The following is a 25,034-nucleotide window of genomic DNA, read 5'->3' as shown; positions in this document are numbered from 1 at the left end:
TCCCCAAAAGGCAAGTAACTTCCCATGTGTAATCTCATTATAATATAGCTTATTTCTATGTAGGATTAAATGTTTTGTGATTTATATGTTTTCTAAAACAGCGGTTGCCAACAGTATAGTGCTATTCTACCATCATCAGGCCATAAAATAGGCAATAATCTTTGCACTCAGTACCAGATTTAAAAATATAAAATCCTGGGGTGCCTGGCTGGTTCAGTCAGTGGAGCCTGTGACTCTTGATCTTGGGGTTGTGAGTTTGAGTCCATGTTGGGCAAAGAGTTTACTTAAAAATAAATAATTTTTGGGGCGCCTGGGTGGCTCAGTCAGTTAAGCGTCCGACTTCAGCTGGGTCACGATCTTGCGGTCCGTGAGTTCGAGCCCCGCGTCGGGCTCTGGGCTGATGGCTCAGAGCCTGGAGCCTGCTTCAGATTCTGTGTCTCCCTCTCTCTCTGCCCCTCCCCCATTCATGCTCTGTCTCTCTCTGTCTCAAAAATAAATAAACGTTAAAAAAAAAAATTAAAAAAAAATAAATAATTTTTTAAAAAGAAGTATAAAAGCTCGAGTCATACTGCAACTAAAACTCAGAACAAAAAAATCTTTTTCTTTGAAAGTGATTCAATAGTTTTAGTTCATGCATATTTTGAAGAAAAACTAGGCAAATAATCATAGAGGAAGATACAGATCAGGTCTTCAGTTATTTCTAGGAGTTATGATTTAAAAACTTGCTATACTGATGAAGTTTTATTGATAAGTAGTCTTCATGTTAGCTAATTTGTTTTAAATATACATTCAAGAATGAAATGGGGATTCATTGATCTTCTACTTTTAATGGTTCATCATTTTTTTTTTTTTATCCCAGCTTTTCAAGAGTTTTCATTCATATGGAATCTCTGTGAGGAAAAGTGCATTTGGTTAATTTGGTGATTGAAGATTTCAGTTACCCCCTCTGTTACTAATAAAACTATACCTTTTTTCTTTACTACCAAGCAAATTAAAAGAAAATTCTTACGTTCTTTCTGTTTTCTCCTTTAGTTCATTTACTCAATTTATGGAAGTGAGAAAAGGCACCTAAATCTTGGTTGGTGGATTTGAAGAGTCAAACAGTGTTGTTTTATAATAGTCCATAAGATTCTTTAAGAATAAATTATACAATAAACTAAAATAATTTGCACAAACTCATCTTCCTATTAATCAATAAACTTTATTTTTCCCCCATAAAGTCTTTAATTTCCAAGCTTGTTACATGTTTTGAGGTCCAAATATTGAGGAAAAACAAATCACTCAAACATGAGTTAAAATTCTGTGTGTGGACAGTTGAGAGAACATAAATGCTCCACAAGTCCACAGGAAGCATTGATAGTTTAAACCTTATTCATTATTATTATTGATGTCCAGCATGATGTGTTTGCATAATAAAGGCAAATCCTGTGCCTACATTTCTAACCGAGTATGGTCTTTCTTCACCATTCAGCTAGTTTTCAGCACACAGGAAGTTGGAAACTAAATGTTGTATATAAATGGTATCCAATTTGTGACCCTGAGTATACACTTACCATTGCAGTGAAGGCTATGAAAATTATAGATGCTTTTTTAGAAGGGTTGAAATGACTTCAAGATTTTCCTGATTACCAATGACCTGTACTGCCAAACGTTAATGATTGAGCCTATTCCTTAAAGTTCTTGAATTCTTAATGGAATTTGACACATTTCCACCTTCTTGAAATACTTTCTTCCCTTGGCCTCCCAAACATCATATTTTCTTATGTCACGCACTAAACTGCCCCTTTTTAGGGCCCTTTATTTGTTCCAGTTCTTCTCTCTGGCTCTAAATTTTGGAGTTCTCAGCCCTTCTCTATTCATACTCTCCATACATGATTTGATCCAGTCTTATGGTGTTATATACCTTCTGTACCCCAATGACTCGCAGATTAAATATCCAGCACAGAGTTCTAAATGCATATTTGACCTCGCCAGCATATTTGACCTCTCCGTTTGAAGGATATCTGTTAGATATCTCAAATATAGCACGTCCTAAACAGAACTCTTAATTTCCCACCTCCTTGAAACAGCTCTTCCGTCAGTCTTCCATATCGCCATTTACCTGGTTACTCTAGCCAAAAACCTAGGAATCATGCATCAATCCTGTTTTCCTCACTACCTAACCCTAACCCCAACCACACCTCCAGCCAAATCCAAAGGCAGATCCAACTATTTCTCACTACTTCCACCACTTCAACTTTAGTCTGAACCACTCTTTTCTCTTCTTGACCACTGCTGTAGCCTTCTACATAGTCTGTCTTCCTGTATTGCTGTCTTTCTCCACTAAGTAGCCACAGTCATCTTTACAAGATGTAAATCAGTTCATGTCTCTCCTCTGCTTAAATTCTCCCCTGGTTCCCTTCACAATGATATCTGAACTTCTCCTTTGTCCTTGAGACCCTACGTGATCTAGTCTCTGTCTGCCTCTCCAACTTTCTCATAATTGTCTCTTCACCAAATACCCAAAACTTGTTCTTGCCTCAAGATATTATCACTGACTGTTCCTTCTACACGAAAAGCTCTTTCTTCAGATCTTCACCTATCTGGCTCCTTTTCATCATTCAGGTCTTTCACAGATCATCTCAAGAAGCCTTCCATTACCACCCATCTACAATAATACCCTCACTCTCAGGATTTCTCTGTCCTTCACCCTACTTTGTGTTCTTTAAAGCACTTAACACTATCTGAAATAATAATAATAATTGTTATTATTGTTATTTTGATAACTTGCTTATATTCTACTTCACTAGAGTGTAATTTCCATGAGGGCAGGGACTTCACCTGTGCTGTATCTCTAGTACCTATAATACCTGCAGAGGACAAGTGTTTAATAATTACTTCTTAATAAATAAAGGAAGTATTAATTCATCAAACGAGTAAAAAATTTTTTTGCTTAGTTTCGTGAATATACCCATAAATATGTTGTATAGGAAGATGGGGACTGGAAGTTTCTGGAGTCATAAATAAATGTGGCTTTACTGGAAAACATGCCCTTATATGAATCTGTTTGGCTTCCTTTGATCATAGGCATTTTTTTATGAATAACAAGGAAAAACTGGAAGATTCATCTAGTGTTGAAAAAGATGAAATTTTGCAGAAGATAAAGCAGGTAGGAAGATGGAAATTACGCCTTTTAGATTATTATTAGTTTTTATTTTTAGTTAATATTTTAAATATATTTGAGAAATGTGAAATTTTCCAAAAGTAGATTTTTTCATGATATAATAATGATAATATAATAATATATATTATAATATATATTATGTATTATATATATAATATAATATAATAATCATGATCGTTTGCAGTAATTGATTTAAAGATTTTTATTCCCTCCCCAAATATTTTAAATATATGAAAGAGCAAATGTTGTCTATATGAAAGTGAATCTTTGGTAACTTTTCATGTGGTTATGGTTATAATACATTAGAAATATCCAGATCAATGGGTATTTTTCATCCGAATTATTTAGAAAAAAATGAGACCCTCTTGCTGTTGTGTGGTACCTGTAAAGTCTAGCAACCCATACTGTGCTTAGTAAGTAGTGAAATATTTGAGTCAGATTAGCATCCAGGAGAATTCTCTAGACATTTTAAATTTTGGTTAAAAGAAATATCATAAGTACTTAATTACGGGTATAAACCAAAATTTATCCACAAGGTATTCAGTAAAGCATTCCTTATAATAATTGAAAAATTAGGGGGAAGATACAATTAAAGTCCAACAAAAGAGCCTTGATTAAGTAATAGCTCATAATATATTATTGCGTGACAAATAGAATATAAAACAGTACACGGTGGGTCTCTTCCATAAGAATGATTTGAACCGATTACATTCTTTCCATTTGGTTATGAGCTAATGGCCTTAGGGACAGCTTCCCTCCAGGTTAGACCTACTCTGATTCTTTAGTTGTGAAGATTCTGAAAGACAGAAACTAGACAAGGTTGGTAGGTTGGCTGGGTGGTCAGTTGGTTGGTTTTTAAAGTTGTCTTTCATTCTCTGGGCAAAGGATTCCTTTTTCCTTTCCGTTTATTTCCTGAAGCTGCCAGGCAGGCTTCAGATGATAGCTCTGTAGTTTGCAGGCCCCCAACTGTCTGGAAAATCCAGGACCCCTACACTGGCATGGCTTACTTGCTCAAAGGGCAAATGCAAAGGGGTTTCGCTTTAATCCGTAGCCGTCAGCCAAATTCCATGAGTTCAAGTCAGTGACTGCTTCAAAGGGATCAGGGCTCTGACCCATTTACTATTTCCACTGGACTCTCGGTGGCAGCCAATCTTAATTCTCATGAGGTGTAGGAGACAAGTTCAGTGATGAAATTCTATTGTAACTTTATTTTAATTTTTTTATTATAAGATATTACACACAGAACAGTACACACGCTATAAATGTACAATCCTTATGTACATACATATCTTTTGATGGGTATAATTTATTAGTTGCAATGAAGTACAGTTTATCAATCTTTTCCTTTTTGGTTTTTATGTCCTTTGTCATGAAGATACTATTTCATGATCTTCTAGAAGATTTATTGTTTGCCCTTTTGCATTTAGGACTACAAGCCATCTGGAATCTGTGTGTGTGTGTGTGTGTGTGTGGGTGTGTGTGTGTGCGCATGCTGTGAGATGGTGGTCAAGGTTCATATTTTTCCATAAGATTATCTAGCACCATTTAATGAAAAGAACATCTTTTCCTGCACTATACTGTAATGGTAAGTTTGTCATAAATCAACGGCAGATCATAAATACATTGTAAATATGTGTGTAGATCTGTGGACTCTCTATTGTGTTCCTTTGGGCTTGTCTCCCCTCACATTAAAACCAGACTTTCTTAATTAGCAGCTTTTAACATAAGCCTTTATAGTTAGCAGTATAAATCCTTCCACTTTGTTCTTCAAGATTGCTTTCACTGTTCTTGGCCCTTTGAATTTCTGTCAGTCTGTCAAGTCCTGCCAAAAAAACCTGTTTGCATTTGGACTGGGGTTGCATTATATCTATAGATCAGTTTGGGGAGAATGTCACATTCTTACAATATCAAGGCTTCCAATCCATGAAAGTGGTGTACCTCATTTACTTTAGGTCTTCTTTGTTCCCTTTGACTTATTCACTTTCACTATCATATGTCCACATTTTCTTTTTATTTCTCCTGCTTTGGGATTTATTGGGCTGCTTAAATCTGTAAATTGCTGTATTTTGCAAGTTCTGCAAAATTCTTAGCCGTTATCTGCTCACATATTTCATTCCCTTTCCTCTTTGTCTGAGACTCCAATTGTATATATATGTATGCACGTGTGTGTATACAATTATTTGTGCTAATAAACACATCCTCTATATTTTTTTACCCTCTCTTTCGTGTTTTCTATCTTTTGTCTCCTCCTGCTGTATTCTGGGCAGGATGGTCTTATTTCAGCTGTTAATTTTGGTTATTGAATTTTTTAAATTGGTAATTTTCAAATCTGCATTGTCTATTTCAATTCTTTGCCATAATTTTCAAGTATGTCGAACATTTCTTTGATTATAGTAAACACAATATTTGTATAGTTCAGTACCTAATTCCACTCACTATCTGATGTTTTTATAGGTTTGTTTCTGTAGTCTTTTGCTTCTGCCAATTTTTTTTTCATGCTGTCTTATTTCCTTCTGTTCCTAGTAGAAAACTGTATACCAGACATTGTATTTGGGGGGGGGGGGGGAAGTTTGTAAAAACAATTTGAAGCTTAGGATGATCATATCTTTTCCAGGAACAGACTTTAATTCACTTCCGTCAGATGGCTGGGGTATTACCAGTCCCAAACCACTTTAATGCACCCTTAAGTTCCCTGGTGATCAAAATTAGGCTGGGCCATGGCTTATTAGCTTCCAGTTTACCCTTCTCCAGAGCATGAAGCTTTTTGAGACCACAGGTTAAAGTGGTAGAAGATTTATCAAACTCAATACCTGGATGAACTCTGTTGATTTTTGTCCCTATTGTCAGGTAAGAGAACTAAAATTCCATTTCCAAGTGGTTTCTTTCCTATCAATCAATGTCCTTAGGGTAAAAGGAGTTTTCAGTGCTAGATTTACTACTCTGGATTTTTTTTTTTTTTTTTTTTTTTTGAGAGAGAGAGAGAGAGCAGGGGAGGGGAAGAGGAACAAGGAGAGAGAATCCTAAGAAAGCTTTACACCCATCACAGAGCCCAATAATGCAGGACTCGATCCGATGACTGTGGAATCATGACCCGAGCCAAAATCAAGATTCAGATGCTTAACCAACTAAGCCACCCCGGTGCCCTCTACTCTGGATTCTTGATTTCTTGTAGAATTAGTCATTATCTTGTTAGTTCTTCAACACTTCTAAGATATTTTTTCATCCAGCTATTCTAGTAATACTCAGCCAAAAGGTTATTGTGAACTACTCAGCCCATCACTCCTACTAAACATAACTTTCTTACCTCTTTTGAAGCAACTCAATAGAGACATTTTAAACACAAACTTCTTGAATACAAAGTTCCCTAATAAACGTTAGTTTTGTCCTTGAATAGAAATATTTAACAAGAAGCAGACCTAGTATCTCATCAAAGAGGTTTTGAGCAAGAGCTTCTATTGGTGTTACATTTTCTTTTCCCTAGTGTAATTTATCTTCTGGGAAAAGGACTTATGGATCCTGTTGAATGATCTCAGTTTATTAACCTCAATGCTTATTTCAATATGAATGATTTACTCTGTGGTTTTTGCATCAGTGTCTACTACCTTTCTATACTTTTGTCATAATTTATAGGAGAGGCCCCAAAATATATAACTGCATATTTGATATAGAATTAAATCACTCAACATTTATGGCATAGTTATTGTATGCTAAGTAACATACCCAGTGCTCTAGAGTTGCCACATGACTGACTCCCATCAAAGGAAATGTGTCCTCTAATTGCTTTTTTTTTTTCCTAGATGGCTGAAAAACTACACAAAAATCATTTAGAGAGCAAAGATCTACGGGAGAAATTACATACTCTTACCAGACAATATAAGATTGTCTTAAGTGAGGAGGAGAAAGTTTTTATACAGAAACAGAACACTTATAATGAGTATGTTTCTATCCATGATCTGTACATGAATCAACATGTTATGGTTATGGGGTGCTTTCCTTGGCATCAAAATGGTGACTCTCTAAAAAATGAAATATGGCCCTTTGTAGCAACATGGATGGGACTGGAGAGTGTGATGCTAAGTGAAATAAGCCATACAGAGAAAGACAGATACCATATGGTTTCACTCTTATGTGGATCCTGAGAAACTTAACAGAAACCCATGGGGGAGGGGAAGGAAAAAAAAAAAAAAGAGGTTAGAGTGGGAGAGAGCCAAAGCACAAGAGACTCTTAAAAACTGAGAACAAACAGAGGGTTGATGGGGGGTGGGAGGGAGGGGAGGGTAGGTGATGGGCATTGAAGAGGGCATCTTTTGGGATGAGCACTGGGTGTTGTATGGGAACCAATTTGACAATAAATTTCATATATTAAAAAAAAACATTGTAAAAAATTTACAGTAAAAAAAAAATGGTGACTCTCTACTTAAGTTCATCCTAGTTTTAAAATATTTACCTAAAACTAAACACACTCCTCATCTGCCTGTATATGCACTGAGTAATGCTTTCCTCATATGGGTTAGATCAAATCCATAAACACCATGGGCATTATATTTACTTCTACATCAGATTCTTGAAAAAATAATCCTGCTTTTACTCCATGAGACTGTTTAGAGAAACTGTGAGATCTACCTTCATCAGAAACTGGCTCTGCCTTCTCTTCCCTAACTCTGTGAAGGGTTTGGTCATTGACACAATCCCCTAATGCAGAGACTGGGAAATTATTCAAGGAAATTCCTATCTTTTACTACCCGTTGGACTCCATTCAAGTACCAAGGCTTGTCAATTCCACCTCCCGGATATTTCTCAAATATATCCCATTCTTCTCTCCAACTCCATTCTTGTCACCTCTTTCAGCTTCTTTGCACTGGCTTGTCCCTCCAAAGTTCTCCCCACTTTCTGCTTTACCACCCTTAAGTTGTTCACCTTCCTTCCACCAGAATGATCCTTCTGAAACATCCCTCTGATGCCATTCCTTTTCATCAGTCACTACATTGTCATAAGTAGTCTATAAATCTCTTGTTTCCACTGAACTATGAACAGATCAGGGTATTTACTCAGTGCTACATCCCCAGGACCTTGTACATTGCTTAGCAGATACTGGGCATTCACCAATATTTTCTTAACAAATACAGAATAACATCTTGCAAGCATGAATTCTATAAGTAATGATCCATTACTACAGACAAAGTTAGATCACACAGAAGTGTAATTACAGTGTCCAAGCACACTTAGGTGAAACTGAGTTTATGGTCATTGCAGCATGTGAGCTGCAGAGAGTAGTTACAATGATTGTATCTCATTCAACTGAATAACCTACCAAGAATCTGCTTTCAGTAGTTTTTTTCAGCAAAAAATTTCCCCAGATCAGTACTGAGTTAATCAGTACTCATCTACAGGTAAAGTTTCCTTCAAGGTCACACTGCTAGAAAGAGGTAAAGCCAGTATTTAAAGCTGGTCTGACTGACCCCTTCACCTTTCATAAAATAGCATGGTAGAACTGATAATGTGCTGATGACAAATCATTGTAACACTAAAACATTTACTATTGTTATTGGTTTTTGTCTTCAGCTTGGGCTGCCATGACTAAGCACCATAGACTGGGTGGTTTAAACAACGGAAATTTATTTCTCACAGTTCCAGAGAATGGAGATCCAATATCAGGGTGCCAGCATGGTTGGGTTATGGTGAGAAGCCCTTTTTCCTGGCTTGCACAAGGCTGCCTTCTTGCTGTGTTTTTACATGGTAGAAATAGGGAGAAAACAAACTTCCTGGTGTCTCTTCTTACAAGGAGCCTCTTCGTCATGAATTCATCTAATCAGGTGACCTCATCACTTCACAAAAGCCTCACCTTCCAATACCATCACATTGCGTGTTAGGGCTTCAACACACAAATTTCAGGGACTGAACACAGTTCAGTCCATAGAAGTTTTGAAGAAGACGAGACGCTTATTTAAAGCACTTTCTGTTACAGGAATGCCCCTATCAATGTCTGGAAAAAACTGAAATTGAACAAAACTGTGTACTTCCTATTATTCTCTCTGCAAATTGGAGACAAAATATAACCACTTTTTACAAAGTGCCTCATGAGTCCCACACACTGGATTGAGCACTTTATAGCTCATTTAATCCTTATAGCTGTTGAGATAGGTATTATGATCCCTATTTTATGGATGGAGATACTGAGGCTCATCTCCAGGTGAAGTTTCCTTCAGGGTCACACTGCTAGAAAGAGGCAAAGCCAGTATTTAAAGTTGGTCTAACTGACCCCTTCACCTTTCACAAAAGAACATGGTAGAATTGATAAATATATTAAAAGAGACACCCCTGCTCAGAGGGACAGAGTGCTAGGGACAGAACTGTTCTTGTGGTTTTATGGTGACTATAGCAGTTCATGCTCTCTCCACGGCTTAGGAATTTTCATGAGTTTAGATTTCACCACCACTAGCAAAAAGACTTTGTTTCTATTTTCCTAATTTGTTCAGTAAATAGTTGATGAACCAAACTTGGCAGCCTACATTCTACATTCTTATTTGTGATTGCAATGTCCCCTCATGCTGAGGAGTTAAAAAAGACGATTTCACCTTTCAACATGTGCTAACTCTGGTTTTTTCATGGTAGGAATCAGAAACAAATGGCATTTATTAGTCGGAAAGAAAACTTCCTATCGCAAAGAAAAGTAGACATCAAAAATATGGAGGAAGGACTTGTCACGCTCCAGGAACTTCATCAGTATGTTTGTTGCCCTTGAAACATTTAATCATTCTTTTTTGCATTTGTTTTAATATATGGTAACCATAGATCTATCAGTTTCTGATATCCTATAGAAAAGGAGGTTTATAATTCACTGTCTCTGTTTTACAGTATAGAAGGGTCATTATCATTGAATCTACCATTGAAAGGGTAGACAGGTCCTGAGTTCTGGACAAGCTGCTGGACATGAGAAATGGACCCATCAGGAGTCTAGGAACAAGAATGTGCCTGAACATTATCACAACACTGACCCCCTATGGTGTTCATTTCTGCCATTCTAAATCACTTTAATTTTTAATTTTAATTTTTCTGATTAAGTAATGCCTGATGTGATTTTAAAATTCAAATGTAGAAATGTGGCTTAGAAGCATAAAAGTGACCCTAGTCTCTGTCTCCCCACACTGTTAACAGTTTGCTATGCATGCTTTCTATAATAGGAGTGTGTACATACACCCAAAAATAGGATTGTACTTTTCTAGAACTGTAATTTATCCACTTAAAATTGTATCTGGGTAACTTACACAATATTATATTTCAACTATATCTCCATAAAAAGCTGGAAAAATATATCGGGGAAAATGATAAAACAAGTGTGATAAAAGGTAACATTTGGAGAAATTGGTGAAAGGTATATGGGAATTCTTTGTATTAATTTTTACACTTATCTGTTGATTTTAAAACTATTTCAGAAGGAGGCAAAATTCATGTATATATGGGACCTCATTCTTCAGTCTTTCTTTAGCTGCTTAATATTCCTTTCACTGAATATGCTATGTTTTATTTAACAAGCACCCTACTGATGCTTTGGCTTTTGTGTTTTCTCTACTATAAGCATTTTTCAAATTAACCTCCTTTAACATATATCCATGTATACAACTATTTCTTTATAATAACGTCCTAAAAGTTGAATTACGAGATTATAGCGGGGGTGCATATTTTTTATTTTTATAATTTGAATATATTTTATGACTTGAGTGTAGGGCAGTGGAGAAACTAACTTACAGAACTAAGACAAGTGGAGATGAAATTTGACTCCTGTCAACAGAAATCTAGAACACAGCAGGATGTGCAGGTTGCTTGTCCTTACACTGTTGAACAACATATTTAAACATCTGTTTCTCATGTTGGTTTCAGAAAGGAAACTATGAGCCCTTCCCTGTGAAAGAGTGGGAAAATAGAATCGGGTTGAGTTAGGGGTTTTGTTTTCCACACGAATAACGCAGATTCTATAATCAAGTATTGTGCCATCGTGGTTCCCATCACCAGGAAGCTCAGAGCCAAATTTGTGACCCAATACTGGTTTTCATTTAGTACTTTTAATGTTGTTATTTCACTCTAGTTCAACTACTTTGTGGATTAAACTAAATACATAAATAAATAATATCAATGAGATCGGGGCACATTGTGAAGAACCTTAGAGTTCCAGGGAAGGGTGAAGTGGAAAAGAAAAAGAAAAAAAGGAAAAAAATAGTTACAAACAGAGAGGGAGGGAGGCAAACCCACAAGAGACTCTTAAATACAGAGAACAAACTAAGGGCGGATGGGGAGGTGGAGAGGGAGGGGAAAATGGGTGATGGGCATTGAGGAGGGCACTTGTCGGGATGAGCACTGGATGTTGTATGTAAGTAAGCCAATTTGACGATAAATCAAATTCGTAAAAAAAAAAAAAAGAAAACCCACACGGTGATTTTAGATGGAGGAAAAAAAAAACACGAATACATTTGTGTTGCTAGTTTAACAGCATTATGTGTTCTGTTTTAGCTATGAATATTTCTATTTTTCTTTTAATTTTTTTAACGTTTTTATTTTTGAGAGACAGAGACAGAACACAAGTCGGGGAGGGGCAGAGAGAGAGGGAGACACAGAATCTGAAGCAGGCTCCAGGCTCCGAGCTATCAGCACAGAGCCTGACACAGGATTCGAACTCACAAACCGTGAGATCATGAGCTGAGCCGAAGTCAGACACTTAACCAACTGAGTCACCCAGACACCCCTGAATATTTCTATTTTTCAAAAGAAACAAAGTCATATTTCACTTTCATTTCTGCATATGAAGCACTTCATAGAGAAAGAGGGAATAAAAATAATAAAGGCTTCTAATACCTATGCTAGACTCTTCATATTTCCACCCATCCTAGATTCACAAGAAACCCTTCCATCCTTAATTACTACTTACCCCTAGTACAAAACTCTTTATTGGCTTTCTGAATTATACATTGCATCAAACCAGGACTCAATCAGGAATTCAAAGTTCCTCACCAATTTATTGACCTTCACCCCTTCCCTTCCCTTCCTCAGCTGCCTCCCCAGAATCTATTCTTCCTTTCCCTTAGGTCTACCACAATTCTGCAAAATCAGTTTGTACTTGCACAAAACCATAATTGTCCTTCTACGAGTCTACACTACCTTTCGTTGTTACACAAGGTTTGGTTTATCTCCCAACTAGATGGTAGTCTTACTGTACATAAGAATTATACATAAAGTCTTTTGTGTAGCCTACTAGCTTCCACAAATGCAAAACCCAGTGTATGTCTTCCTGTTTTTAGAGCAACAAAGGAAGTATATCGGAGACAAATAAAAATCCTGAATGACAACCGGGAAAGAGAAAGTCAGAGACGGTAAAAAAAATTTTTTTTCTTTTCATTTGTGTTATGAGTAAGTCTATGTTATCTTAATGCGCAGTGCCTCAAAGTAGGGAGGAAATCAGAGTGCTTGCTGCTTGCTAGAGTCCGAGGAAATTATTCTCCTAAATTAAATTGTGTGAGTTCTCTCAGTTCGTTAGTTTGATTTGGGGGCTTGAGCAGAACCAGAGTTTTCCATTTCAATCGAGTGAGCTCCCCGAGGAAGGAAATTGTCAAGATTGGTGTAGTGCCTCTTGCACACCAGGCTTCTCTGTATGGACCAGTAGGGGAGGTTATATGCAGTGACAGAGAAGGGTGGCTAAACATACGGGCTCTGAAGACAGGCCACTTTGGTTGCTCTGTCGCTGACTAGCTCTGTGACTGAGGCTACGTTACTTAATAATCTCTCTTTGCTCCCATCCCTAGTAAGTGGCCAATGATAGTAACACCTGCCCTGCGAAGTCACCGTGAATGGCCAGTGAGACGATCTATATATTCAGAGGACCTCCTGGCACCTAGGAAGTATTTGCAAAAACTTAGGTGTATTATATTGTTGTTGTCCTGGTTATTAATCTCATTTTTAAGACTCCACATGCACCTCTTTCCTGTTCTCCAGTGCAGCTTTTTAATATTGTGGTGGAGAGAAAAATTTGAGAACCTAGAAGGTTGAAATGAGGTAGTTTTAACTGCTATTTCTGCCTGGGTCACTTCTGCCCGCCCTTGAACCTTCCCCATTGCCATCCTTCACCCAAAGGAAGTGAGCGGCCAAGTGTGGTTTGTCTGCGGTCCTAGTGGACATACCAACACAGGCTGTTGCAGCGAAGCAAGCTTGTGAAGCTGACGGCACTGAAGCAGTTATCGCTTTGTCTAATTTTTTCAGCTAATGTGCGTGGTCCGCATTGCCAGTAGCTCAAACGGTGTTATGTGATCACAGTAGGATTTGTGTTGCTTGGAATTCCTTCATCTTTTCAGTGAACTGTTAGGCCAGTTTCATGAGAATTCTTTCTGCTCTCATTTCCAGCGTCATAACTCAGTGGAAAATTGCTTGTTCACGAAAAAAACATGCATGTTTGAAAAAGAAGCTGGAGTCTGAAGTACAAGAAATTTTAGAGGAAGTGCAGACTGCTGAATCTAGATGTATCAAACTATTGCAAGAGGTAAAGGAACTCAAGGAACTTGAATATTATTGCTCCATATTAGTATGGACCCAGTATTATTATTGCATATCAGTAATTCTCCTTCAGTATTTAATTAAACCTTATCTTATGAAGAGATATTTTCCTTTCTGGTGACTTATGCTTAGAGTGAATTATTTAACTTTCTTGAGAAATTCCTATTTGCTGTGTGTGAACTGTAGGAATTTAGCAAACAAAGTCGCACTGGTCTCTAGAATATGCTTTTGAAATCTGTAACCAGAAACTCGTTTGACGTTCACTTTTAGGGAAGCTCTGTTAAAAAAGAAACCGAACATCATTACTCAGCGCTGGTATTGACCCTCCGCCCTTCCTCCATCCCCCATCAGTCCCATCATCCATTTCCTCATGTAGGTTATAGATATTGTTTGGTGAATAAATTAACCTCTGGAGGGAAAAATAAATAAATAAATTCCCTCTCAAGTAGTTGCTGTGAAAATATATAACCTGAAATCAGAGCCAAGTATCATGCAAAGAGATATTAATTCTTGGCTGTTTTGAAAATGTAAGGCTGACTGCTACAGGGCAAATGACAGATCTTCAATTTGTTTGCTTTCTGATTAGACCAATTTTAGACAAAAAGAGATCACTGAGTTTTTGGCAGAGACTGAAAAACTTACATTAGAATTAAAACAAGTGGAGGAAGAATTTATTGTCAAAGAAAAAAAGTTAGTTCAAGAGTTGAGCAAGTATGAGGTAAGTTTTATTTTGCATCTAAAAACAATTTGAAATTGCCATGTGGGGGGAGGGGTATATTTCATGCTACTCTTTTTTTTACAATTTTTGTTAATGTTTTTATTTTTGAGAGACAGAGCACGAGTGGGGGAGGGCAGAGAAAGAGGGAGACACAGAATCCGAAGCAGGCTTCAGGCTCTGAGTTGTCAGCACGGAGCCCGATGCAGGGATCAAACTCATAAGCCGTGAGATCGTGACCTGAGCTGAAGTTGGACGCTTAACCCACTGAGCCACCCAGGTGCCCCTATTTCATGCCACTCTAAGCAGTTAAATGTAAAACCTCCAGTGTGAGCAAGCCTAGTTTCATTATGACTTTTTTTCCTGAAAAAAGAGCAACATAAAATATTTTTTCAGTTAAAAAAAGAAAATTAGACACTCCAAGTTACGTACAAGTGCCGGCAAAGTCCCCGGGGACAAGGGGAGCGGTGCAGGAAGGCAGGCAGAGCTGGCGCGAGAGTAGCTGGGGAAAGCAGCCAAGGGCAAGGGAGGCCAGTGAGGCCAAGCTTGGAAATCCTCATCAGAGAGGGCATCCTGCTGAGTTGGGAGCTGCCAGGAGCCACCTAGGACGGAATGGAGCAAGGATGCTGGGGGAGGTGGAGTGAAAAGGCACTGAAAGTACCCAAGGGGCCTGGAGGTGGCAGGTCTCTGGAAACACAACAGAAAACACACCTTTTCAAGGTGCTGGTGTTACCTGGAAAGGTAAGGAGGTGCTTCCTAGAGACCTACGTTGGTATTGGAATGAGGAGAAAAGGGATGGTGGCAGAAGCCTTCCTGAACTTGATTCGTTTTGAAGAGGAACAGAGGCCCCGGCTGTATCAAAGAGGGGCTTTATTTGTTTTGTTTTGTTTTTTTGTTTTTTGTTTTTACTATTTGTTTTTTTATTTATTTGTTTTTAATATGAAATTTATTGTCAAATTGGTTTCCATAAAACACCCAGTGCTCATTCCAACAGGTGCCCTCCTCAATGCCCAGCACCCACTTTCCCCTCCCTCCCACCCCCCATCAACCCTCCGTTTATTCTGTTTTTAAGAGTCTTTTATGGTTTGCCTCCTTCCCTCTCTGTAACTTTTTTTTTCCCCATTCCCCTCCCCCATGATCTTCTGTTAAGTTTCTCAGGATCCGCATAAGAGTGAAAACATATGGTATCTGTCTTTCTCTGTATGACTTACTTCACTTAGCATCACACTCTCCAGTTCCATCCACGTCGCTACAAAAGGCCACATTTCATTCTTTCTCATTGCCAAGTAGTATTCCATTGTGTATATAAACCACAACTTCTTTATCCGTTCATCAATTGATGGGCATTTGGGCTCTTTCCATAATTTTTGAAGACAATAGTCCCTTGCTGTAGCAGGGAAGCAGAGAGTCCTTACATGTCAAAGTTCAGATCTTGCCCTGGGCCAACCCCATGCTTCCCCCCACAACCCCCACCACATCCTACAGAAAGCCATCCACAGATTATTGGTCCAAGAAAAACCAGTTCTTTCTAATATGAATAACAAAAAAGGAGCAGCTATGTCCTCCACACAAAAATACCATGAGAAAAACAAGGGGACACCTGGGTGGCTCAGTGGATTGAGTGATTGACTCTTGATTTCAGCTCAGGTCATGATCACCTGGTGGTGGGATCGAGCCCTGAGTCAGGCTCTGTGCTGTTAGCGTGAAGTCTGCCTGGGATTCTCTCTCTCTCTCCCCTCCCTCCCCACCAAGCCTCTCCCCCACTCCCTCTATCTCTCTAAAAAAAATAAAGTGAAAAAATGTATTCATTAAAATAATAATAATAATACTTTTTAAAAAATCTATTAAAAAATAAGTGAAAGGGGGAACAAAACTGTCCAACAACTGAAGAACACTCAGGAAGATGGTGTTGGAACAGATGAAAACTGCGATCAAGCATCCCTCTGTAAATTAAAAAATATATAGTTTCGTACAGGTGCCAAGGAAGATCAGCAATATAGAAATCTAGGAACTCAGGGAAGAGGTGTCAGAAGGGGATGGACCAGAAATAGGAAGAAGTGAAATGGAAATTGGCACAGCTCAGGGAACAAACAAGGGAAAGAAAACATTCCCAAATTCAGACAAAATGAGAAGAAACAGAAGGGAGAAGAGTCAGGGTGGGAAACCTTTCTCTGCTGGATGCCATCTGTCTGGGTGCCTAGTATTCTTCTAGATGCTGAAAAACAAAAAAGAAACAGACAAAAAACCCCTCTGCCCTTATGGTGCTTACATCCTAGTGGAGGGAGATTAAAAATAAACAACATAAACAAGTGGAACCTTGAGTATATTCAAAAGTGAGAAATGCTATGGAGAAAAATAGAGCAGGGACTGGGGATAGGGCAAGCGTACGTGATGTGGTCTGTGTGCCCTGTTAAAGAGCATTGTTGGACAAGGAAGGATAGAATCCTGAAGGGCAGAAGGTTGCTGCAAACAGGAAGGGAGGAGGCAGGGCTGTCCTATCTGAGGAACAGCAAGGAGGCAGTGTGGCTGGAATGGACAGGAGGGAGAGGGATCCATTTTCTGGAAGGAAATGCTGAGACAGAACGAGGAGTGTAAAGTTTATTAGGGAGTAATCCCTATGAAAGGACTGGGCAGGGGAAGCCATCAGGCTATTATGTAACCCGCAAACTATCTCTGGGGAGCTCCTGAGCAAGGACTGTCCATTAGCAGATCCCTGCCTTGGGCAGAAATGGCTACACCCTTGTACCACCTCCTTGCTCAGTCAGTTGGTTGGGGGCCCCCGTGAAGAGCATGATCTTCAGTAGATAACTGAGAAGTCTCTAAAGGAGCCGGCTGCTGGAGGCTGGCAGCTGACTATACTCCTTGCCACAAGACAGTGAGTGAGTCCTTCCATGAGGAATGATTCAAGAGGGGCCTCCCCAGGTCTGCCTCCTTATAGGCCATTGTGAGTACTTTGTCTTTCCTCTGCCTGGGCTGGGAAGGTAAGTTTCCTGATAAGAGGGTTCTGAATGAAGGGCTGAATAGTCTGATTTTCATGTAAATAGGATCATTCTAGCTGCTATGTTGAGTAGAATTTAGGAGAGCAATGGTGGGTACAGGAAGACCAATTAGGAAGCTAGAGCAGTATTGCAAGTGGTTCAAGTAGCTTGATCCAGAGTGGTAGCTGAGGGGGTGGTTGGAAGTAGGTAGTCAGCATTTCAGGTATTTCTTGAGAGAGCTGACAGAGTTTACTCTCATACATGATGGTAGACCAATGGAGGCAATCCCCTTAAAATCAGGAATAGGATAAGGATGCTATGTAATATTGCACTTGAGCTTACACAGTGCAATTAGGCAAGGTAAGCTGACGGTCTTCCAGTGTCCACCCCACTTGCCAGGCTGTGCGCCCCCTGCAGGGCTGTGTCCACCTGTCTAATTCACAGAAAGGCACAGAGAGCAGCCTGTGTGCCCTTCCTATAAAGCAACAACCCTTCTTCCCCTTGATAGTCCTCATCAATAACCTGGAGCAAATTAGAATCCCATTTCTGCAATTGGTTCAGTAGCATGAAGAGCCCAAAATGGAGAAGAAGCATTCTCCGATTTTGGTTTACGGAACCATTATTATACCCCTGGTACAATCGTTCTTCTCACCAGTGTTGTACAATGTCTAAATGAACAGAGCCCAAACTCACAGGGAGGGAAAACAAAATCATAAGATTTAATAGTAAGATGTCCACTACCACTTGGGCCCCTGACCCATATATTTTGTCTAAGGAAAACAGTCCTGGATGTTAGTCACTGGTTCAGAATATAAATTTCCAAATCTCCAGAGGCATTTTCTCCCAGGCAGTACTGTGACTAAGTCCTTTGTAGACTTGGCTCCAATACCTGGGGGCCTCGGCTACAATTCTGCTGGAGCTTGCCACAGGCTTCTACATCATTCTGACCTAGTGCTGACACCTTGACCATGAATTGGATCTGCTGGGTCCTACAGCCCTATATCTGGCAGAGTTCAGTCAGAGAAGCAGAGCCACCAGAAATGAGGTTTCTTAAAGGATTTGACCTTCTGGAATCGTGGTGGCTGGTTACACAGTCTAGAGAGTCTGTCTGCTTTCCATCTGGAGCTGGGGCCTGAAGGCTGTAGGACAGGCAGTTGGGAAGGAAAGATGGACAGGAAGTTATAGGATGAGCTGGAACTCATCCTGATGAACAGGGGTGGGACCTGCATCAGTCTCTCTCTTTTCCAAGGCTCCAATTCCAAGGGGTTGCAGCAAAAGCCTGAGCCCATTATCACTGAGCTAAGTGTGCATGTGGCTCCAGAATCAGGGAAGCTTGAAGGAGCTGAAGAAGCAGTGGGCCTGCCTGAGCCGGTAGACAAACACCAACTTGTCTGAGATGCCGCGGCATCTGGTACCCAAACCCTCCCTCAAAGCATGAAACAACAGCATGGTTCCTTGTCAGGGAAATTCTGGCAGCTTAAGTCAATGTAGGCAATGGGAACAAATTAATTCATTCACATACTTCCTTATACCCTCAAGCTATTCTCTTAGAGAACATGGTATAGATAATACAGAGTTGAGTTTCTTTTTTTTTTATTATTTTAATGTTTATTTATTATTATTGAGAGACAGAGAGACACAGAGCATGAGCAGGGGATGGGTAGAGAGAGGGGGAGAACAGAATCTGAAGTAGGCTCCAGGCTCTGAGCTGTCAGCACAGAGCCTGACGCAGGGCTCGAACTCACAAACTGCGAGATCATGACCTGAGCGAGATCATGACGGTTGCCTAACCAACTGAGCCACCCAGGCACCCCTACACAGTTGAATTTCTTAACATGCAGTGTGGAGAAAATTACTCCTGATGCCTCATTGTAATGTGTTTAAATTATGGTGTTTTTACATGTGTTTTGATCTTTCTATATTTATCCCTAAGGATTCTCATTGCAATTTGGGAGGGAACATACCAGGCTGGTGTATCGCTCTATTAACTAGGGTGCAGACAGGCTGCTTTATCTGAGATGCCAAAATACGGTGAACACAGGCAGGATATGTGTAGTAAAGGGTTACCAACCCTCTCTTCTTTATTGGGAAATTGACCTTGGCTTAACCTTCTGGGTCATTCCCCTAGACCCTGGCAAAGGTAGACAACTAAAGTTGTATCATCAGGCAACATTGTTTGTAAACAGTGACCCATGACTGGTGTGCCACATCTCGCCCAGGAGAATAACTGGTGGGGAAACTAGAGCATTGGGCTTCCCTGGGTTTGGTGCCTCTTTTAAGTAGGCACGTCTCTTTCAGGGACCTGGAGGGTATACCCAAGAGAAGTTGGTTCCTATTGGGACATGAGGCTTCAAAACCAAGGTGCCTATCACACCCACTCATGTGGGTATCTTCCTCTTACATCTGAGTTACCACTTTGCTGGGATCGAAGGACAGTAGCCTCTGGTCAGCTGTGGTGTGGGGTCCCTCCCACTGAAGACGCATGCCTGGCATTGCCCTGCTGGCGCCCGGGTTTTCCTTCAGATTATGTATGTGTGCAACCTGGATTAAAGATAAAAAGCAAAAAAGTTGTTAAGAATAAGTTGGGTCAAGTGTGGCCTATTTGAATCTTAAGAGTCTAACTATCTAGTTGAGAAGACGCCCTGACGTGGTCATTACAGAAGAGAGAGGTTTATTTCTCTCCCTTTACAGGCCAAAGGGAAGGGGCCCAAGGTTGGAGGGGCAGCTCTGCCATCCTCAGCATGAGGCTAACCTCTGTGGATCCAAGTGGCAGTTTCCATTCTCATTCTTTTCCAGCCGGGGGATGGAGGGAAGGACCAAGGGGGCACGTACTGCTTCCTGTTGCAGGCGGAGGACCCAGAAGCGGCCCACACCGCTTCTGCTCACAAAACCATTAGTCGCACCCACTTGCAAGGAAAGCTGAGAAATCAGTCTGGCTGGCAGCCATATGCTGAGCTAGAACTGAGGAGTCCTGATATCGAGGGACAGGAGAATGGCTAGTAAATATCAGCTGGCTGCCACTGCTTTATCACCATTTTAAACCCATCCTGACTTTCTAAGAGAGGTCCAGCTAACTAAAACCTGGATAATTAAGCAGGCATCTTCATGTTTTGTTTTGGGTGCTTTTTGCCCATTTATTGTAACAATATATCCACTTGTTTCTACCCCCTCCCCATTTCTTATTTAATCCACTTTTCTTAGGACTTATGTATATTTTGTTTTGCTGCTTTTTTTTTTTTTTTTTTTTGAGAGAGAGAGAGAGAGAGGAAGAAAGAGAATCCCAAGCAAGTTCCGCACTGTCAGCGCAAAGCCCAGTGTGGGGCTTGAACTCACAAACTGTGAGATCACAACCTGAGCCAAAATGAAGAGTCAGACACTTAACCGTCTGAGCCACCCAGGTGTCCCATTGCTGCCTGTTTTTTGTTTGTTTGTTTGTTTTTCCATAAAATATGCTCAAGAGAGATTTTCTCAAGTAGGTGTTTGGGGTACGTACATGGTAGCATTAATGGAATCATAGCAGTAGAGCTAGAAAAATGAAGGGTTCCTTGAAGAGACCATTGAATGTAATCTCCTTACTTCATAGATTTCCAGAGACTCTCTGAATCAGCCAACAAATATGTTTCGAATATCTAGGATATGCCGGATACCTTTCTATGCACCTCACAATGAGAGGACACTAAGTAAGACAGGGCTCTTCCTCTCAAAGAACTTACATTATACTCTGGAGTGTAAATTGTGTCCGTTCTCTAAAATCATGCCTCACAATTAGCTTTATTTTCTTTAAAGCTAAGATTCGCTAGGGAAACGCAAAGTAACAGAGTAAAGGAAGATGAACTAGTCGAGCATCTTCCGCAACTTCAAGTGGCAGAAGAAGAATATATGAGCAAAGCTGGAAAACTGGAAGAGCTCATTCATTTTATTACAGGTAGGTATGAAGTCTCAGTAATTAACGTTAAGACAGGTAAGGATTTCACTGATATCCCCTACCTCAAGGTGGGTCATCATTCGTGAGCCAGTGATGAAACTCTGCAAACTTTTCCTATCACCTTTAACTCTTTCTTCTCTAGTTTTTGCCCCATCTACTAATTTCTTCTTTACACCGCAGCCCTGATGTTGCCCTTGTCAAATGTTCCCTTTTCTCTTTTAAAGACTTTAAAATTAAGAATTAGTGACAACTATATAATGTGGTTTCTGTCTCTCCTTGGTAAAAGGAGAAATAGCGCCTTTATCTGCTGCCAAGTGGAATTCTTTTTTTCTGTTTCTTAACATGAATTTGAATATTCTATCTTGTTCCAGCTATGACTCTAACCATTTACCAAGTAGGTACTCCTCAGATTTGTTTTCCTCCTAACTCACCCCTAAGGTGAAGATATATAAGAAGTAGTCTTAGAAATGGAGGCTTTATAAAGTATGTATATTTTACATTTTGTTACAGGGCACAATCATGTATATTAAATATAAAAATACTCATTTTCTCCAGAAAAATAGAATGGAGTCATCTAACTCTGCACCCAAAATTTCATAAATCCAGAATCATCTCTAGAGGTGTGAGTTTTGTCTTGCATTTGGGAAGCAGAGTATCATTAACCAACAAGTCCCACAAGGTTGTTAAGCAGAAAAGCTTCCAGAATTTCTGTTTTCTAGATGGAAAAAGTACCCTGAAAATCAGAAGACCAGGATCAAAAGTTACAGAAAGGACTAGAACGGGAGCCCAAAAAAAATGTGCACTGTGATGGGAATAAACAGCTGGCAAAGATGAATATGGGGAGTGACATCAAAATAGTCTGTGTCAAAAAGATATAGTCATATAGAAATCCAATATGTTGAAATGTAAAACAAATATTTAAAAGTGAATAGTGGTGGGGGGCCCTGGATGGCTCAGTTGGTTAAATGTCTGACTCTTGATATTAGCTCAGGTCATGATCTCATGGTCATGAGATCAAGCCCCATGTGGGGCTTGGTGCTGAGTATGGAGCCCACTTGAGATTTTCTGTCTCCCTCTCCCTCTCTCCTGCTTGCGTGCGTGCACACACATGCACACCCTCTCTCAAAAGTAAAAGTGAATAGTGGTCATTGCCAAGGAAAGTGGTTTTTTAAGAATATAAGATTATAAGAATAACTACCTTGAATAATTGGTCTGGTTGCCATTCCTCAGTTGATTTTCCTATTCTTGTCAGATTCTCATTTAGTCAACTCAAGTAGATTTTCTTGGTCTTTTGCTGCTTTAAGAAGGGTCATGAAACCTATGTACTCCACCCCCAATTTTCTGTTCTCCCAACCTTCTTCCCATCCCTTCTTGCACTAAGGTGGAGGATGTAAGAAACATGAGGAGTTTGAAAATAAGCAATATATTTCCATATATTGCAAGTGCTGATTCTCTTGAGGCAAAGAAAGAAAATACTAAAGAAAGGAGAGAAAAGCGGGAAAGGCCAGAGAAAGGGAACATAAGAGCAATGCGCTCCAGAGTAGGAAAATATGCTTCACCTGCCAGCAGTGAGACTTACAGAGGATAGAAGTGGCTCAGAACACACAAAGAGCAATGTTATGACTTACGACTTTCAGTTAAATGTTATGGGTAAAGCATGCATCTATCTGTGCTCCCTAGTGAAATTTCATAAAAATGTGTGTAAAATATTTTTTTAGGGAAAAAAATTATGACTCTCAAGTACAGAGACTGGCAGAGAAGATATCTGCAGAAAATAAACATCAACAAATCTTTAGAAGGTAGAATTGGCTAGAAGAATTAACAGGAAGGGAAATGTGGCTAGCAAGTGCCTGCATAAAAAGCACACCATGAAAGCAAGGACCTGGCAAGTCTTGGGCATTGGAGGACCCTGCTACTGGGAAGCTGAAATGAGTCACAGGGTTGAAGATTGGTTGAAAATCTTGATAACAAGCAGTTAGACTTCCAGGTCAGATGCCATCTTCTGTGCAGCTGAGCGACTGACTATGCCTCCCAGTGCTGGCAGAGAAGTCAGACCAGGGGGTTCTATACTGCAGGATATCAGATATGACAGAGGGCAGAAGACAGATGCTATACAGAGACCTCCTTCCACTGCTGAACTTGATGAAGGCTGCCAGCCCATTGTGTGTGTGACTGTTCTGTAATCCCTTCCCCACTCTTGAAAAGGAGATGGTTGGATTCTTCTCTAAGGAAACTAAACAGTTCCAGAGAAAAGCCCCACATAATCTAACATTTGAGGATCCTCCAACAAAATGGCTGGTCCCTTCCTGATCACTGTACAGTGAAACCCACCCAGGAACTGAGCCTTTTAGTGCCTCATGCTTAAATAGGATTAGATAGTCAAAGATCACCAGACACTTCAGGAAAAACTCCAATGTGAAAGGCAGAAACTAAAGCAGACAGAAAAACAGAAGTTGGTGGAAACAGATGACACAATGAATATAAGAATGCTTTTAAAGATACATCATCTTAGAGAATGTCTATTCTCTATATATTATGCATAATGTATATATAGTTTATATATTAAAGAAAATATACATTCTATATGTTTTAGAGAATATGTCTTAAAGTTACATTCATAGAGAAAAAAATATATTGCATGTATGAAAAAGAACAGAGAAACAGGAAAGAGCTCCTAGAAATGAAAAATATAACCAATATTTTATTTTATTAAAAAAAATTTTTTTAATGTTTATTTTTGAGAGAGAGAGAGAGCACAATCAGGGGAGGGGCAGAGAGAGAGGGAGACACAGAATCTGAAACAGGCTTCAGGCTCTGAACTGTCAGCACAGAGTCTGACTGTTGGGGCTCGATCTCGGGAGCAGTGAGATCATGACCTGAGCCGAGGTCGGACGCTTAACCGACTGAGCCATCCAGGCACCCCTGACAACGAAAATCTTAAAATTTAATAGGATTATAAGAAAAGGAAATCTCTCAAAAAAATAGAACAAAATAAGGAGTTGAGGAACAGGATAAAAGAGTAAGAAAATTAGAAGACCATTCTGAGATGTTGAATATTTAATTAATATAAGGCCAGAAAAGAAAATGGAAAGGATAAAGTTATCCAAGAAATAATACAAAAATATTTCTCAGAATTGGAGAATATGAGTTTCCTATTTGAAAAGGCCCATCAAATCCCCAGTGCAATTTCTAAAGGAAAAGACAGTAAGTCACATCATTGTGGGATTTCAGGCTAAAAAAGAATATTCCAAAGGCTTCTAAAGAGAAAAAGCAGATCTCACACAAAAGATTAGCAATCAGAATGGTTTTAGGCTTCTTAACTGTACTATTATACTATTATACTAAAAAAAGACATTGCCTTCAAAATTCTGAGAGAAAATAATATCTAACATTAGATACCCATCCAAACTATTAGTCAAATATAAATATAGAATAGAGACATGTTTAGATATATAAGATATCAAAATATCTCATTTACTCTGTCTCAGGAAGCTAGTACAGAATTTGCTCGGAATAAATTAAAAAGAAAAGGACATGAAATTCAGGAAACAGGAGGTCCAACATAAGGGGAATGCAAAGGAAAGTCCCAAGTGCTCAGAAAAGAGAAGGCGGCGGTGGGCAAGGGGGGTTGGGGGAGGCAAGAGATATGAAACTGGTAGATCACCTAAGATGTTTGACCACGTGGGAAGTAATATTTGGAAAGATTTTATAATTCTA

The 25,034-nt window shown here is 39.5% G+C and overlaps 1 protein-coding gene across 1 annotated transcript in view; it reads left to right on the top strand.

Moving 5' to 3' along the window:
* Nucleotides 1-25,034, top strand: part of CCDC175 (coiled-coil domain containing 175) — a 76,477-nt gene that overhangs the window by 21,894 nt on the left and 29,549 nt on the right. Inside the window, exons 8-14 of the mRNA XM_078448193.2 lie at nt 3,067-3,148; nt 6,961-7,097; nt 9,776-9,886; nt 12,454-12,525; nt 13,550-13,685; nt 14,286-14,417; nt 21,179-21,317. Of these exons, the coding sequence (XP_078304319.1) occupies nt 3,067-3,148; nt 6,961-7,097; nt 9,776-9,886; nt 12,454-12,525; nt 13,550-13,685; nt 14,286-14,417; nt 21,179-21,317 (809 nt within the window). The remainder of the gene's footprint in view (nt 1-3,066; nt 3,149-6,960; nt 7,098-9,775; nt 9,887-12,453; nt 12,526-13,549; nt 13,686-14,285; nt 14,418-21,178; nt 21,318-25,034) is intronic.

The sequence above is a fragment of the Panthera onca genome, chromosome B3, assembly GCF_046562875.1.
Source record: "Panthera onca isolate mPanOnc1 chromosome B3, mPanOnc1 haplotype 2, whole genome shotgun sequence".
Lineage (NCBI taxonomy): Eukaryota > Metazoa > Chordata > Mammalia > Carnivora > Felidae > Panthera > Panthera onca.
This window is presented reverse-complemented; position numbering and strand designations above follow the sequence as displayed.